At 42.3% G+C, this 18,220-nt stretch overlaps 1 protein-coding gene across 1 annotated transcript in view; it reads left to right on the top strand.

The window, feature by feature from the left end:
• DENND1A (DENN domain containing 1A) overlaps nt 1-18,220 on the top strand; it is a 264,483-nt gene that overhangs the window by 41,516 nt on the left and 204,747 nt on the right. The window contains exon 3 of the mRNA XM_060270319.1: nt 5,544-5,587. Within this exon, the coding sequence (XP_060126302.1) occupies nt 5,544-5,587 (44 nt within the window). The remainder of the gene's footprint in view (nt 1-5,543; nt 5,588-18,220) is intronic.

Below are 18,220 nucleotides of genomic sequence, written 5' to 3'. Positions count from 1 at the left end.
ATTGTTAGCAGATGCAGAATTTGCTTCCAACAAAGTCTTTAGGATGTACAGCCCGGCCAATTAAAAAAGAACGAAAGAAAGCTAGAATCATAGAATCATAGAATCCTAGAGTTGGAAGAGACCACAAGGGCCATCCAGTCCAACCCCCTGCCAAGCAGGAAACACCATCAAAGCATTCCTGACAGATGGCCGTCAAGCCTCCGCTTAAAGACCTCCAATGAAGGAGACTCCACCACACTCCTTGGCAGCAAATTCCACTGCCGAACAGCTCTTACTGTCAGGAAGTTCTTCCTAATGTTTAGGTGTAATCGTCTTTCTTGTAGTTTGAATCCATTGCTCCGTGTCCGCTTCTCTGGAGCAGCAGAAACAACCCTTCTCCCTCCTCTATATTATATCCTTTGATATATTTGAACATGGCTATCATATCACCCCTTAACCTTCTCTTCTCCAGGCTAAACCTGCCCAAGTCCTAAGCCAGTGATGGCGAACCTATGACACGCGTGTCGGACGTGACACACAGAGCCCTCACTGCTGGCATGCACCCCATTGGCCCATTCACGCTGTTGTTTGCCCCCCATTTGTTCTCCCGCTCCTCCTCATGCTACAGCTTGTCTCCACTGTTAAAAACCCGAATCCTTTTTTGTTGTTGTTGCTGGTAGCCAGAGATTGGTTTTTAAACCCTTTTTGTGCTGTTTTTTCCTGGCGCTTTGGCAGACGATGATTGGGTGTAACAGCATTCATTTTTAACCCGTTCTATGCTGGTTTTTTGGGCGCTTTGGCAGACTATGTCGGTGCTGCGTGTTAGTTATAGCGAAGGTATTATTTGTCATTTATTTCTGTTCTCCCCCCCCAAAAAAAAGCACAGTAGCTTTGGGGCATTCCCCCCAAAAAAGCAAAGCAACTTTTGCACCCCTCCAAAACTTTGGTCAGCAGCTCCCCCCAAAAAGCTCAACAACTCTGGGCACTTTGTGATAAATAAGGGGTTTTTCGTTTGGTTTGGTTTGGTTAAATAGTTAAACAATTTGTGCCTTTCATTTTTTTGGCCCAAGTGGAGTACTTTACATTTCTCCTTGTTAAAATTTATCTTGTTTGCTTTGGCCCAGTTGTCTAATCTGTTAAGGTCATTTGGAAGTGTGATCCTGTCCTCTGGGGTATTATCCACCCCTCCCAATTTGGTGTCGTCTGCAAACTTGCTCAGGATGCCCTCATGCCCATTTTCCAAGTCATTGATAAAGATGTTGAATAAGACTGGGCCCAAGACAGAACCCTGTGGCACCCCACTAGTCACTTCTCTCCAGGATGAGGAGGAGCCATTGATGAGCACCCTTTGGGTTCAGTCAGTCAGCCAGTTCCAAATCCACTGAATAGTAGCATTTTCTAGCCCGCATTTTACCAGCTCCTTTACAAGAATATCATGGGGCACCTTGTCAAAGGCCTTGCTGAAATCAAGATAGGCTACATCCACAGCATTCCCTTCATCTCCCAGGCTTGTAATTCTGTCAAAAAAGGAGATCAGATTCGAGGTCTCTGCTTAAAAATACAGTGGTACCTCGACTTACGAAAAACTTGACAACCGAATTTTTCGACTTACGGATGGGGGCAATAGCTGCGCGCTTATGAATGCCTCGACATCCGAAAGGAAACCGTGGCAGTTGTAGATATACCCGTATAAGATGACCCCAAACTTTTCCAATTAAAATATATAATTTGGGATATATCCGCCGTATACGAAATACGACCCGGCGTATAAGATGACCCCCCGACTTTGGAGAAGATTTTCCTGCGTTAAAAAGTAGTATTATACGCAGGAATATACAGTGATAAGAAATACGACCTGGCGTAGAAGACGACTCCCGACTTTTGAGAAGATTTTCCTGGGTTAAATGGAGTCTTATACGCGGAAATACACAGTACGAATTTTTAGATGGGGTTGCATCGACTTACGAATTTTTCCGTTTTCAGTGCATTCCTATGGCAAATCGCCTTTCCAAAGGCGTTTTTCGACTTACGAATTATTCGACTTACAAAGGTGCCTTCGGAACGGATTAAATTCGTAAGCCGAGGTGCCACTGTAAAGAGTCTAAGCAGTTTGCAACTGGTTAGGTTTTTGCATTCGATAACAGCCTAAAGTTAACAGTAGGTGTTGGGGTGTTCGGACCCCTGGGCACTCACTTGTGGGGTGCCTCAGGGTTCTGTCCTCTCCCCCATGCCTTTTAATATCTATATGAAGCCGCTGGGAGAGATCATCAGGGGGTTTGGGCTGGGTGTTCATCAGAACCAGTGAAGGCGGTGAAGGTCCTGTGTAAGTGCCTGGAGGCAGTTGGAGGATGGATGGCGGCTAACAGATTGAGGTTGAATCCTGACAAGACAGAAGTACAATCCAGACAAGTACTGTTTGTGGGGGACAGGAGGCGGGCAGGTGTGGAGGACTCCCTGGTCCTGAATGGGGTCACTGTGCCCCTGAAGGACCAGGTGCACAGCCTGGGAGTCATTTTGGACTCACAGCTGTCCATGGAGGCGCAGGTCAATTCTGTGTCTATCTGGGACGCAGGATGAGACCCTACCTGCCCGCAGACTGTCTCGCCAGAGTGGTGCATGCTCTGGTTATCTCCCGCTTGGACTTCTGCCATGCACTCTACGTGGGGCTACCTTTGAAGGTGACCCAGAAACTACAATTAATCCAGAATGCGGCAGCTAGACTGGTGACTGGCAGCGGCCGCCAGGACCACATAACACTGGTCTTGAAAGATCTACATTGGCTCCCAGTACGTTTCCGAGCACAATTCAAAGTGTTGGTGCTGACATTGAAAGCCCTAAACGGCCTCGGTCCCGTATATCTGAAGGAGCGTCTCCACCCCCATCGTTCTGCCTGGACATTGAGGTCCAACGCTGAGGGCCTTCTGGCAGTTCCCTCGCTATGAGAAGCCAAGTTATAGGGAACCAGGCAGAGGGCCTTCTCGGTGGTTGTGCCCGCCCTGTGGAACGCTGAGATCCAGCGCCGAGGGCCTTCTGGTGGTTCCCTCATTGTGAGAAGCCAAGTTGCAGGGAACCAGGCAGAGGGCCTTCTCGGTGGTGGCACCCGCTCTGTGGAACTCCCTCCCATCCGATGTCAAAGAGAAAAACAGCTACCTGATTTTTAGAAGACACTGCAGATGGTGACAGCAGTCACGAAATTAGAAGACGCCTGCTTCTTGGGAGCTAGCTCCCTTAACTCCCTCCCGATCTCTTGCAATCAGCTGCTGAGCGGGTTCCTTCTCGGTAGTGGTGCCCGCCCTGTGGAACGCCCTCCCAGCAGATCATAGCTGCCAAGTTCTCCCTTTTTTAAAGGGAAATTACCTTATGCTTCCTTGCGAGAAAACTTGGCAGCTATGGCAGATGTCAAGGCAATAAGTGACTATTTTACTTTTAGAAGACAACTGAAGGTGGCCCTGTTCAGGGAAGTTTTTAATGTTTGATGCTGTGCTGTTTTTAATATTTGGTTGGAAGCCGCCCAGAGTGGCTGGAGAAATCCAGCCAGATGAGCGGGATATAAATAATAAATTAAAGGTAAAGGTAAAGGGACCCCTGACCATTAGGTCCAGTCGTGACCGACTCTGGGGTTGCGCGCTCATCTCGCATTATTGGCCGAGGGAGCCGGCGTATAGCTTCCAGGTCATGTGGCCAGCATGACAAAGCTGCTTCTGGCAAACCAGGGCAGCACATGGAAACGCCGTTTACCTTCTCGCTGTAGCGGTTCCTATTTATCTACTTGCATTTGACGTACTTTCGAACTGCTAGGTTGGCAGGAGCTGGGACCAAGCAACGGGAGCTCACCCCGTCACAGGGATTCGAACCGCCGACCTTCTGATCAGCAAGCCCTAGGCTCAGTGGTTTAACCACAGCGCCACCTGGGTCCCAAATAATAAATAATAATAATAATTATTATTATTATTATCATCATCATCATCAACCGAGTTTCACCTGTATATCAGACCTCAGGTCCTGCAGCCTATTCCTTTAATTTCATATATTGTTGTTGTTATTTATTATTATTATTATTATTATTATTATTATTATTATTATTATCCAAGTTTCACCTGTATATCAAACCTCAGGTCCTGCAGCCTATTCCTTTAATTTCAGATGATGATGATGATGATGAAATGAAAGGCACAAAAATGAAAGGCACAAATACAGGATGGGAGACACCTTGCTTGAGAGCGGTACATGTGAAAAGGATCTAGGAGTCAAGGTAGACCAGAAACTTGACATGAGTCAACAGTGTGATGCAGCAGCTCAAAAAGCCAATGCAACTCTGGGCTGCATCAATAGAATCTACATCAAGGGAAGTAATAGTACCACTGTATTCTGCTCTGGTCAGACCGCACCTGGAGTCCTGTGTCCAGTTCTGGGCACAACAGTTCAAGAAGGATACAGACAAGTAATAATAATAATAATTTATTATTTATACCCCGCCCATCTGGCCGGGTTCCCTCAGCCACTCTGGGCGGCTTCCAACAAAACATTAAAATACAGAAATCAAACATTAAAAGCTTCCCTAAACAGGGCTGCCTTGAGATGCCTTCTAAAGGTCTGGTAATTGTTGTTCAATTCCACAAGCTGGAACATATCCAGAAGAAGGCAACCCAAATGGTCAAATGGGTATGTTTAGCCTGGAGAAGAGAAGGTTAAGGGGTGATATGATAGCCATGTTCAAATATATAAAAGGATGTCATATAGAGGAGGGAGAAGGGTTGTTTTCTGCTGCTCCAGAGAAGCGGACACGGAGCAATGGATTCAAAGTATAAGAAAGAAGATTCCGCCTCAACATTAGGAAGAACTTCCTGACAGTAAGAGCTGTTCGACAGTGGAATTTGCTACCAAGGAGTGTAGTGGAGTCTCCTTCTTTGGAGGTCTTTAAGCAGAGGCTTGACAGCCATATGTCAAGAATGCTTTGATGGTGTTTTCTGCTTGGCAGGGGGTTGGACTGGATGGCCCTTGTGGTCTCTTCCAACTCTAGGATTCTATGATTCTACTTGCTGACCCGGCCACGTGTTGCTGTCAGCCGTATGCCAAGAATGCTTTGATGGTGTTTCCTGCTTGGCAGGGGGTTGGACTGGATGGCCCTTGTGGTCTCTTCCAACTCTAGGATTCTATGATTCGATGATGATGATGATGATTGTATACAAAGGTGCCTTTGGAACGGATTCAGTTCGTAAGTCGAGGCACTGCTGTAAGGAGTCTAAGCACGACTGGGGCTCTGTTGCCTTGCAACCCACGTCGCTGGCAATTTGCACCCGGTTAGGTTTTTTTGCATTTGATAGCAGCCGAAAGTTAACAGAAGCATGAGGTCTCTCTAATTTCGTTTTTGTCTTTCTGGAAAGAGGGTAAAAGGAGAGCTTTTGAGAAGCCCTCCTTTTCTCTTATCAGTGACTCCGTCTCAGCTGCCCCTTTTCGGATCCCCTGCCAGGCCTGCTATCATCTTCTGATCAAATATTAATGTGCGATTCTCTCCTTGCTCGCTAATCCAAAGCCAATTAATATTATCTGTCAATTATTTACAGATCCCGAGGTGCGGAGCCGATTCCCGACGGACTACAGCGACCAGGTTTGGAATGCGTAATTAATTTTTCTTGCACAGCCAAATTCATTTCAGGGGCTCTTTGGTGTAGTACAGCTGGAATTTATTTTTTTAAAAAAAAGCAAGACAAAATAGAAAGCGTTGGGGGGCCGGAAGGGAATTGGGATTAGAAACTGGTCTTTTGAAAAAACGTCTACAAAAAACCCACATACACTAAGCAAAATAGAAACATAGTCACCCGACGCCAGCCGCCCCCATCTACCTCCCCCCCTTTTCTTCCCATTCTCTCTCTCTCTCTTTTTATAATATATTTATTGATTTTTTACAATAACAAAACATTAAAAAAACCAACATGACATACAGTATACAAAAAACATGATAAATGACAATGTTGTTGTTTAGTCGTTTAGTCGTGTCCGACTCTTCGTTACCCTGCGGACCATAAATGACAATACATAACTAGAAAAACAACTAAATTTTCAATCAATCTTATATTCCATATCTTTGTCGACTTCCTCCTTTCCCTCCCGTCTACGTTTCTAATATATCACTTATTCAGCACGAAAAAAATTGAAAGTGGAATCCCATAGGAATGCATTGGGAGACAAAATCCGTAAATCGAAGCAACCCTATCTAAAAATTCGTAAGTAGAAAAAATCCTATCGAAACCACATCCAAGATGGCGGACGGAACTCCGTTCGTAAGTAGAAACATTTGTAAGTAGAGTTATTCGTAAGTCGAGGTACCACTGTAATTCTTCCCTAAATAAACTTTAAATTTCTTCCAATCTTCTTCCACCGATTCTTCCCCCGGTCCCGGAGTCTCTCCATCAATTCATACAGTTCCATGAATTCTATCAGCTTCATCTGCCGATCGTCCACCGTCGGTATATCTTCAGTTTTACAATTCCTTGCTAATACAATTCAAGCTGCTGTTGTGGCATACAGAAAAAAAGTAATGTCTTTCTTAGGTAATTCCTCTGTTATTATTCCAAGTAAACAAGCTTCTGGTTTCTTAATAAACGTGTTTTTCAACACTTTCTTCAATTCATTATAAATCTTATACCAGAAGTTCTTTACTTGGGGGCATGTCCACTAGGGTGGGTCATAAAAAATCGAAAAGGTTTCCTCCCTTGATCTTATCTCAGGCGTATGGTATAAATATAGTCAAATTTCAAATTTGGGACAAATCGGTTCATATTTAGACCCTGCTCCTACAGATTGAAATTTGGCCTCACGATCCTGGTATCATATTAGCTAGCTGGGCTACACCATTTGAGAAAGAATTTGAGTTCGAGCTCCCTAAGCTTGCTTACTTTAATCTCGTCTATTCCTTTAATTATCCTTTCGACCTTTGATTCGCTCCTTTGTTCTTCCTTACTCCACATCTTTTGAATCAGTTGGGTTGTCGGTTCTTTATTTGTAATCATCCTCTTATAGATTTTACCTGTCATTCATTGTTTAGTTTTTTCCATTTGTTTATATCAGGCGTCCCCAAACTGCGGCCCTCCAGCTGTTTTGGCCTACAACTCCCATGATCCCTAGCTAACAGGACCAGTGGTTGGGGAAGATGGGAATTGTAGTCCAAAACATCTGGAGGGCCGAAGTTTGGGGGTGCCTGATCTAGATCAAGGGAAGTAATAATACCACTGTCTTCTGCTCTGGTCAGACCTCACCTGGAGTACTGTGTCCAGTTCTGGGAACCACAGTTCAAGAAGGAGACTGACAAGCTGGAAGGTGTCCAGAAGAGGGCAACCAAAATGGTCAAAGGCCTGGAAACGATGCCTTATGAGGAACGGCTTAGGGAGCTGGGTATGTTTAGCCTGGAGAAGAGAAGGTTAAGGGGTGATATGATAGCCATGTTCAAATATATCAAAGGATGTCATATAGAGGAAGGAGAAAGGTTGTTTTCTGCTGCTCCAGAGAAGCGGACATGGAGCAATGGATTCAAACTACAAGAAAAAAGATCCAACCTCAATATTAGGAAGAACTTCCCTGACAGTAAGAGCTGTTCGGCAGTGGAATGCATTGCTGTCAGCCAGTCCAGTTCAGTTTTATTACAGCAAAAGGCAGCAAAACAAAGTACCGTACCACAATTCTGTACAAAAATCAGCAATAAATGAAGACCAGTGGAAGTACGTGAAAGGAGAGGGAAATTTTTATTTGTTTGACATGTATGAGATATATTTGGTGTACGTTTTATTTTAATTTCATTTTAATTCAATTGGATTGAGAAAAGAGACCAGACAGGAAGGTCTAGCTAAATTCTGTATTGGATATTAGTTATTTTTCAGAGGAACATATGATGGTTTGTATGCATTCTTATGTTTTGATTTTTTTTTTCTTCTTTTTTTTTAATTTTTTTTTTAAAAAATACTTTATTTCTTATTAAACAAATTACAGAAAAAAAGACGAAAAAAAGAATAGAGAATAGAAAATAAAAGCTACATTGAATATTAACTTATATCCATCATACATACGAAAAATAGCTCGAGCAAATCATAAATACAAACTACGAAAGCAAATTTAACTCAAACAAATCATAAATACCATGCAATCATTCATTCAACATTAAAATGCCAATAAAGACCAAGGATACCTACTGGGTACAAACTAAACAACGTATATAAAAAAATCATCCATGTAGCAGTTCCCCGTCTCCTTGGCATGAATAAAGGAAAAAGGGGGGAGGGAAGAAGGGGAGACAGGCGAATAGTAAAAAGGGGAGAGGAAAAAGAAAGGGGAGGGGAAGAAGGAGGGGGGGGAAGAAGGAAAAAGAGGAAAAGGGAAAAGAGAAAAAGGAAAAAAGAAAAAAGATAGTTGCTTCCTACTATTTACAATACGCTTTACTTTATATGTTCATTTTCCCTACCGTACTACTGTGTTTTCTCATTTTTAACTTTTTCCTTTTTGTATTCTCATATCTCCTCTCCTCTTATATCTCTATTCTAAGCATGTCACCAAATTATTCTCTATGTTTTCTTTTTCCAGGTATTCCTGTACATACTTCCATTCTTTTATTATTTTTTGCCTAGATACATTTCTTATTATTGCCGTTAATTTTGCCATTTTCAAATAATCTATCAATTTCTCCTGCCACTCTTGTACCAATGGTAATTTTTCTTCTTTCCAATTTGCGGCAATCAACATCCTTCCTGCCGCACAAGCATATAACAAAATATTTATTCTATCTGTTGGTATGTTTGTCGGAACCATACTTAAAAGGAATAGCTCAGGGTTTTTCTCAAATGTGCATTTCATCATTTTTTTCATTTTTTCATATACCTCGTTCCAGAATTTTGCCACCTTTGGGCACGTCCACCAGCAGTGGAAAAAGTTTCCCACTTTCTCATGACATTTCCAACATTTGCCATCTCCAGATCCGTGATATTTTGCAATCTTCTCTGGGGTTATATACCATCTGTAGAACATTTTTAGGATATTTTCTCTAATTGTTATGCATGCTGTAAATTTAGAATCCGAATTCCATAATTTTTCCCACTGGCAAACTTGAATTGACCTGCCTACATCTACTGCCCATTTTATCATTACCTTTTTTGTTAATTCATCTTTTAGTTCCCATTCCAATAGGAACTTATACATTTTCCCTAGTGGCTTCTTACCATTATTTATAATTATCTCTTGTAATTTAGAATCTTTTGTCGAGAATCCAATTCCTTTATGTAATTTGAAAATACTTTGTATTTGGCCGTAATGTAGCCAGCTTGCACAATATGTTCTAATTTCCTCATATGGTTTCAATTCTAAATGATCATTTACCTTCATCACTAGATCTTTATAAGATGGCCACTCACCCTCTGGCCTGCTGTTACACATAGCCGTCATCTCCACTGGGGACGCCCACCAGGGGCTTTGAGGTTCTACTAACTTTTTAAACTCTTGCCAGATTTGGTACAGCGATTTTTTAATTATATGGTCAGAAAATTCTCTCGGGTTGCCTTTTTGGTCTAGTAAAAGATAGGCATGCCATCCTTTGATGTTACGGAATCCTTCTATCTCTAGCAATTCTTTGTTCTCCAACGTGAGCCATTCTTTAATCCAGCAGAACCCCGACGCGGCATAATACAATCTCAAATCTGGTACTCCCCAGCCTCCTCTTTCCTTTGTTTCAGTTAGTAATTTATACTGTCCTGGGTTTCCCTCCTGCCCATATAAATTTGCTTAGAATTTTCCTCCAATCCTCAAATACTGATTTTTTCCCTATTATTGGGAGCATTTGGAAGAGGAATATGAGCCTTGGTAGTATCACCATCTTAATAGCTGCAATTCTGCCTGACATAGATAGGAATAGATTCCTCCACCTGTCTAGGTCCTCTTTTATCTCTTTCCATAATTTGCCGTAATTATCTTCGAATAAATTTATGTTATTTGGAGTTACCCATATGCCTAAATATTTAACTTTTTTAACTACCTGCCAATTTGTCGCTTTTTCCAATTTTTTTGCTTCTTCCCCTTTCAGATTTTTTGTCATAATTTTAGTCTTATTTACATTTACCTTGAACCCAGATACTTCTCCAAATTCCTCCAACCTCCCTTTCAATCTAACTATTGATTCTTCCGGATCTTCCAACATTATTATAATGTCGTCCGCAAACGCCCTCACTTTTATTATATGTTTTTTAATTTTAACCCCTTTAATTTCTTCATCCTCTGTGATCTTGTTCAATAAGCATTCAATTGATAATATAAATAGCAAGGGCGAAAGCGGACACCCCTGTCTTGTTCCCTTGCTAATTTCGAGCTCCTCTAAAATTCTCCCATTCACTATTAATTTTGCCGTTTGTTTTCTATAAATGGCATTTATACCTTCTGCAAATCTTCCTTCTATCCCCATATTTTGTATCGAATTTTTCATAAATTCCCACGACAAATTATCGAAAGCCTTTTCGGCATCTAAAAACACAAATGCTGTTTTTTTCCCGGGATTCCAATCTAAAAATTCTAATATGTTCAAAAGTATTCTTATATTATTTGCCATTTTCCTTTTTGGGAGGAACCCTTGTTGACTTCTGCCAATTATTCTATTCAATACTATTTTTAGTCTTTCTGCCAAGATGTTTGCATATATCTTATAGTCAACATTAAGAAGGGATATTGGCCTAAAATTTGTTATCAATATTTCTTCGCTCTTCTCTTTCGGCAGGAGGGTTATATAGGCTTCTTGCCAGGTTTGGGGGATATTGCCTTTCTCTAGGGCCTCATTTACTACTTTTTGATACACTTCTATTAGTTCTTCTTGTAGTATCTTATAATGTTGACCACCCAATCCATCCATCCCCGGTGATTTACCCACTTTTAGCTTTTTTATAGCCATTCCAATTTCTTGCTTCGTTATTAAATTATTTAATAATTCCTTTTCCTCCTCATTTATTTGTTTTCCTCTATATTTTCCTAAGTATTCCTTTATCTTTACCTCCTCTCCTTCCTTCCCCTTATATAGGTTTTTGTAAAAATTATTTAAGCATTTTTGTATATCTTCGACTTTTGACCAACAATTTCTTCCTTCTCTCACCTTTGTTATAATTTTATCATTTTGCCTTTTCCTCAGTTGCCAAGATAGAAACTTCCCTGCCTTATTTCCAACCTCAAAATATTTTTGTCTGTTCCATCTAATCTTATTTTCTAATTCTTGATCTACCACATTTTCTAATTCTTTTTGTAAGATTTTTATTTGGTTTGCTAAATTTTTATCCCTAGGATTCATCCCTAACTCTTTTTCTTTTTCTTCTATCCTCTTTTTGATCTTCTCTATCTTTTCTTTTCTTTCTCTCTGTTTCCTTCTCTTTTGCTGTATATAGAGCCCCCTCATAAAGGCTTTGCTTGCATCCCAGATCGATGTTAATTTTGTCCCCTTCCCCATATTCAATTCAAAGAATTCTTTCACTGCCGATTTCAGATTTTCCACAAATATCTCATCCCTTAACAAACTCTCGTCCAATCTCCACCTCCTTGAATGTTCTTTTTGGTCTTCAATTTTTAGCATTACCGGGTTATGGTCGGAAATAAGTTTGGGTAGAATATCGGATTCTATTACTTTTGGGAATAAATTTTTGGTTAGCCATATCGTATCTAATCTGGCCGCCGATTTTTTGGCCTCCGAATAATGTGTAAATTTTTTCTTAGTGGGGTTCTTTTCTCTCCAGACATCTTTCATATCATACTTGGTGATTAACTGTCGAAAACTGCCCGGTAATTTCCCTCCTCTTTTTCTTCCTACATTAGTTCTATCAAATTCTGGTTTCATGATTCCGTTCATGTCTCCTACTAGTATTATCCCTTCTTCCTGGGCATTTTCTCCAATCATTTTCTCTACTTTCTTAAAGAATTCTACTTTGCACCCATTCGGAGCGTAAACATTTACTACTATGATTTCTCCGATACTTAATCTGATTTTAACCCCTACTATTCTCCCCTCACTATCCTGGAAAAGTTTTTCTGCTTTTAATTTGGGGTTTACATACGTGACCACCCCTCTTTTTTTCTTTTTGTCAGCGGAGATGAATTCATTCCCCAGTCTTCCACTTTTTAGAATCCTTTCGTGTTTTTTCGAGATATGTGTTTCCTGTATACACATTATGTCCCATGATCCCTTTTTCAACAGATATTCTACCTTATTTCTCTTACTTTTCTTATTTAATCCATTTACATTCCATGAGATCAAACTAAACCTCATTCTTTATTATCCAAACAATATACACAATTACAAAATTTGAAATAAGGAAGGAAAGAATAGGACCGGCTTCCCTTTTATACAGCACCTTACTCTTTGATGACTGCTCCCAATATTTCTAATTAATCGTAGAGGTGGCAATAATAATTTCCCTTCTACAATTAGTTTAGGTGAGCAATTGTTACTTCCAAAACAAGAAAAGAAAAGAAAGGGAGAGAAAAGAAGACATAAGCAAATTCCAATAAAGGAGAGTCCTCAACAAATTTTCAAGTTTTCCTTATCCCTATTCCTCTCTCAAAATAACATAGAGTCACGTAAATTTATATTCGACTCTCTCCACCCTCCTTGATCTCAATCCTCACTACCCCTTTCTCCCTCTTCCTCCCCTCCTGCCTCGTTCCTCAATCTTCTCAAAAATTTCTCTGCGTCTTCTTTTGTTTTGATAGTCTTCCTTCTTTCTTTATAAAAGAAAGTCAGGCCCTCCGGGAACTCCCACATGTACCAAATGCCTCTTCTTGTTAGGGCATCTGTTAGTTCCTTGTATTTCTGTCTTTTTAAAGCAAATCTTTTGGGTATTTCCTTAAATATGGCCACCGTTCTTCTGTCAATTACCAACTCCTCCTGTTTCTTTTTTTGGAGGATTTTGTCCTTTAATAATCTGGAGTTTAATATTATCATGACATCTCCTGGTCCCCTTTTGTTCTTTGTTTTGTCTATCCGGATCCTGTAGATCTTATCCACATCAAAAAGCATGTCTTCTTCTTTTACTTTGAGCCAGGTTGCCAGTTCTTTAATGATCTTTTCATCTATTTGCTCATTGGGGGATTCCTGTACTCCCCTTAATCTCAACCATAGTGACTTTTGTTTCATTTCCAGCAGGGCAATCTGATCAGCAAGGTCCTCCTGCATTCTTTTAATGTTTTGTCTCTCCTCATCCTCATCATCATGCAGCTCTTTTAGTTCTTTATTTGTTGTCAAAATTCTTTTAATGGATTCTTCCTGCTTTTGCACTTTGGTGTTCAGCTCTTTAACTGTTTTATCAAGCTCCTTATTCTTTCCATACAGTTCTTTGATCTGGCCAGTCATTTCCATTATTATCTTTGAATTGCTTTCAATCTTTGTTTCCACAGCATCTAATTTATCGCCTAATGATTTGTGGTTTTCTCCCATTTGTCTATTCATCTCTGTTATAAGCTCTTTGATGTCCACCAGTGTGTCATTCTCATATGATGATGATTGTCTCCTCCCAGTCAAAGCTTGTGTCCTTTTACTTCCCATCTTTTCTTTATATTAATTCTCTTCTATTTGTTAAATGCTCTTTTCTCTGCCCCACCAGCTTCAAATCCTGGGAGTTCCCTTCTTTCCTGAATTAAAAGTCCATGGGTTGGGTATAAGGATCAGGCAACAAATGTGGGTATGTTGAATCAAATCTTTAAGGGGACACGTTCGTTTTAACCATACACAGTCTCTGGTTCACCAGCAGGTGTCACTGTCCTTAAGTATGCTAGGCGCTCTTAACTCTATTGTCTCCTTCCCCACCTCCGTTTTTTTTCTTTTCCTTCTATGTCCGTGAAGAAGGCGGAAGTTATGACTAAGCTGATTTTATGTCACAAATTAGTTCTCATCCGCCATTTTCCAGGGGTCGAATTAGTTCAAGAATAAAACCCTCTTGTTCGCCCCGTTTAAAGGCTTTAGTATCCTCACCTCCGCCTCTTCCTCTGTCTTTAATTCCTCTCGCCTTTTTACTCTTCCCTTTTAACGTTATTCCCTTCTTTGCCTTTCCTGGTAACCGGCCGCCCCGTCTCTCCCAGTCTCAGTTCTCTCCTTTGAATTCGGCCCTTTAGCTGCGACGCGCTCTCCCCACTTTGTGTCTGATGTTTAAAAGGAGTTCCGCTACCGGCAGTATCCCTCCGCGACCGTAAATAATACACCGACCTTACTTTCCCGCCCGGAGTTCTGGCGCTGTATTAGTTTTCCGTCTGCTCTCGCCTCACAGGTCGGTACCTCAAAGTTCTTCTCTGGTCGGAGTGCCACGGGTGCTGACTATTACGAGTTCTCGGGCGCCTTGTTGGGTCGTCCCCGCTCTATGGCGTCTGGCTCCTCTCCGTCTCTCCCACCAGCAGCGGTGCCGAGACGAAGTTCTGCCTTCTAACGCCCGCTTTTTCTCTTCTTTTCTTCTCGGTGAGAGACCCGTACTCTCACCTTTCACTGGGGTGGGGTTGCGGCGCCGACCCCCCCCTCCGGACCTCTTCCCAACTCAGAAAACCGACCCCCACTCTCGGAGCTGTCGTTTTCTGCGACTCGTCTCTAGCGCACCCTGACCGGAAGCCCTCTTATGTTTTGATTTGATACATTTTCATTTGTTCTGTTTTGAGTTGATATGTTTCAATTTCATAGAGTCATAGAATCCTAGAGTTGGACGAGACAACAAGGGGCATCCAGTCCAACCCCCTGCCAAGCAGGAAACACCATCAAAGCATTCTTGACATATGCCTGTCAAGCCTCTAAACATACCTAGTTCCCTAAGCCATTCCTCCTAAGGCATTCCTCCTATTGATGCAGCCCAGAATTGCATTGGCTTTTTGAGCTGCTGCATCACACTGTTGATTCATGTCAAGTTGGTGGTCTACCAAGACTCCTAGATCCTTTTCACTCTCAAGCCAGGTGTCTCCCATCCTGTATTTGTGCCTTTCATTTTTTTGCCCAAGTGTAGTACCTTACATTTCTCCTTGTTAAAATTAATATTGTTTGCTTTGACCCAGTTGTCTAATCTGTTCAGGTCATTTGGAAGTGTGATCCTGTCCTCTGGGGTATTAGCCACCCCTCCCAATTTGGTGTCATCTGCAAAGTTGCTCAGGATGCCCTCAAGCCCATCATCCAAGTCATTGATAAAGATGTTGAAGAAGACTGGGCCCAAGACAGAACCCTGTGGCACCCCACTAGTCACTAGTTGATATGTTTCGGTTTAAATCTCAATAAAGTTTGGTTTATTAACAACAACAAAACAAAAAAAACACAGCAATAACATCACCTGAAGTAGAATAGTTTCACAAAAGGAGTTTCCAATGTATTAATCAATAGAAGAAATTTACGTTCTTAAGAGCTAAAGTGCAGAATTTGGCTACATCATATAATCCTGGACTTGAGGAATCTTCCAGAAGGCGTTTTCATAAGATTTCAGAGGAGAATTCCAATTAATATAGTAAGGGTATAAATTTGGATAAAAGGGGTAAAATAAGTCGAGCTCGTTCTTAACTATAAAATTCACTGAACAAAGGGATGTGACAGATTCTACCTTATTGGACAGCATGCATATATTCCTGCGTACATGGGCGTAGGCAGGGGGGCAGGAGGGGGGTAGCTGCCCCCCCAGAAGCAAAAGATTAATGTATTTTACAGACCATAACCAGCACTTTTCCCCTCCAAAAACTTTTCTCCTCCAAAGTGAAAAGGGCTTTGCTTTAGCAAGAGCAGCTCAGTCTCCGCTTGTTGGGGGAGGGGCGGGAACACAGCTGTAACAAAAACACATGAAATAAATAAAGCAAAGTGGCTACAGGTAGTTAAGCAGTTAAGACAATGGAGCAGATATCCCCAGGCAAGATGTGATAGCTCACCACTTCACCCTATTGTTCTTCAGTGGGAGTTGTTAATGAGCATTCAGGGATCGCATTAAGAGTTCTATTGGCAATTTAATGAGGGTGCAGAGGATTCAATTTGACTGAGGTGGCTCTGCAAGGCTAAAAGGAAGTGAATAAGAAAAGTGGGGGGCTGTAGCTTTGATAGACACAGTGATGTTTATAAAAAGCAGTGGTGTTCCAGTCTGCCCCTCCTCCTGCATCTGTATACTGTAAATCAGGGGTGGCCACCTCCCAAGAGACTCTGATCTACTCACAGAGTTAAAAACTGGGAGTGATCTACCCCCTTTTGGGGGTTCAGGTCAAAGCTGTTGAGTTTTTTTTAAAGGAAGGGAAGCCCTGTTTTTTGTGGGTTTAGGTCAAACTTGTTGAGCTTCTTTTAGGAGGGAGGGAGGCCCATTTTTGTTTAGGGCTTCAGGTCATAGTTCAGCTTTTTTTAGGGAGGAGGAAAATTTTGGGTGAGCTTTTTTTAGGGGTGCCAGTGATCTAGCAGTTATCACAGCGTCACCCAGAGGCACCCACAAAGGTGGGGCTTGAACCCACGACATGGTTGAAATATTATGCTGATATACAGCAATGCCTTGGAGCTGTCGTAACTGCGGCCGTGCCTTGACTCGCCCACCCTGCCACCCCCTCTCGCCTGCACGACCATCTCGTCCTCTTGCTGCAGAGTTCCAGCATCACAGCGTCACCCAGAGGCACCCACAAATATGAATTATCCCTCTCTCTATTTTTTCCTTCCTTCCCTCCCTCTTCCATCCTTAATAAAATATGGGGGGGCAGATAAGCCCCACATAGAAAGCCCATCAACATGGGGGGATGACTCTTTCAAATACGGTATTTACCAGTAATTGGGGGGGGAGGCCCCTAGGCCCCTAGGAGTCGGCTGCTATGCCTAGGAGTAGGACAATTCAAGAAAGCAGAATGATGCATATGCTATGGTAATATATCAATAGAATCATAGAATTGTAGTCGGAAGGGACCACAAGGGTCATCTAGTCCAACCCCCTGCAATGCAGGAATTTTTCCCTATGGTGGGGCTTGAACCCACGACATGGTTGAAATATTATGCTGATATGCAGCAACGCCTCGCAGCTGTCGTGACTGCGGCCGTGCCTTGCCTTGCCCTCGCCCGCCCCGCCACCCCCTCTCGCCTGCCCGACCCTCTCGTCCTCTCCAGCCAAACAGGGTAGCCACCGACGCTGCCAGTCCCAGAAGCACAAGGTGGCCGCCGCCGCTGCCACGATGTCGTCGGCCCACTGGCCCTGTAGCCCTGCCCACATTCCCACTTCGTGGCACCTCCCCTCCCATGCCTTGGCCCCGCCCCTGAACGACCATGGCTTGCCCCCCCTAGTTTTGATCCTGGCTACGCCCCTGCCTGCGTATAAGACTACTTTTAAACCCAGGAAAATCTTCTCAAAAGTCGGGGGTCGTCTTATACGCCGGGTCGTATTTCTTATTATTAGATGGTTTAGGTTCTCAATGAGGCTTTGCCAAATTAGGAATCTATTTTGAGAAAGCAAATTCATGAATTTGACTCCTTTTAAAAAAAATACAAAACAAACTTACTTTGCCTTAAAGGCGCTGCAGGCTGTTGTTAGTTACAGAATCCTCATCTCGCCGTTTTTGGGTTTATGAGTTTACTTGCCATCACAATCGCTTTTCAAAAATTTCATGGTCACATCAAATCTGGCAGAAGGATGGAATATAAAAAAAGGGGGGGGGAAGCAACTGGGTGTAAAATGCCGTGGGAATTTTGCTATTAGTGCTTAGAGCAGAGGGGGAAAGGAACACATCGTGCACTGCAATATTCATGTGGATGCGTAGCTGTCGAATTCTCCCTTTTTTAAAGGGAAATTCCCTTGTGTCAGGCATCCCCAAACTGCTGCCCTCCAGATGTTTTGGAGTACAACTCCCATGATCCATAGCTAACAGGATCAGTGGTCGGGGATCATGGGAGTTGTAGTCCAAAACATCTGGAGGGCTGAAGTTTTGGGATGCCTGATCTAGATCAAGCGAAGTAATAGTACCACTGTATTCTGCTCTGGTCAGACCTCAACTGGAGTACTGTGTCCAGTTCTGAGCACCACAGTTCAAGAAGGATACTGACAAGCTGGAACGTGTCCAGAGGAGGGCAACCAAAATGGTCAAAGGCCTGGAAACGATGCCTTATGAAGAACGGCTTAGGGAGCTGGGTATGTTTAGCCTGGAGAAGAGAAGGTGAAGGGGTGATATGATAGCCATGTTCAAATATATAAAAGGATGTCATATAGAGGAGGGAGAAAGGTTGTTTTCTGCTGCTCCAGAGAAGCAGAAATGGAGCAATACATTCAAA

The sequence above is a fragment of the Zootoca vivipara genome, chromosome Z (assembly GCF_963506605.1).
Source record: "Zootoca vivipara chromosome Z, rZooViv1.1, whole genome shotgun sequence".
NCBI classification, from domain to species: domain Eukaryota; kingdom Metazoa; phylum Chordata; class Lepidosauria; order Squamata; family Lacertidae; genus Zootoca; species Zootoca vivipara.
Note: the sequence above shows the minus strand (reverse complement) of the source record. Positions and strands in the feature narration are given on the sequence as shown.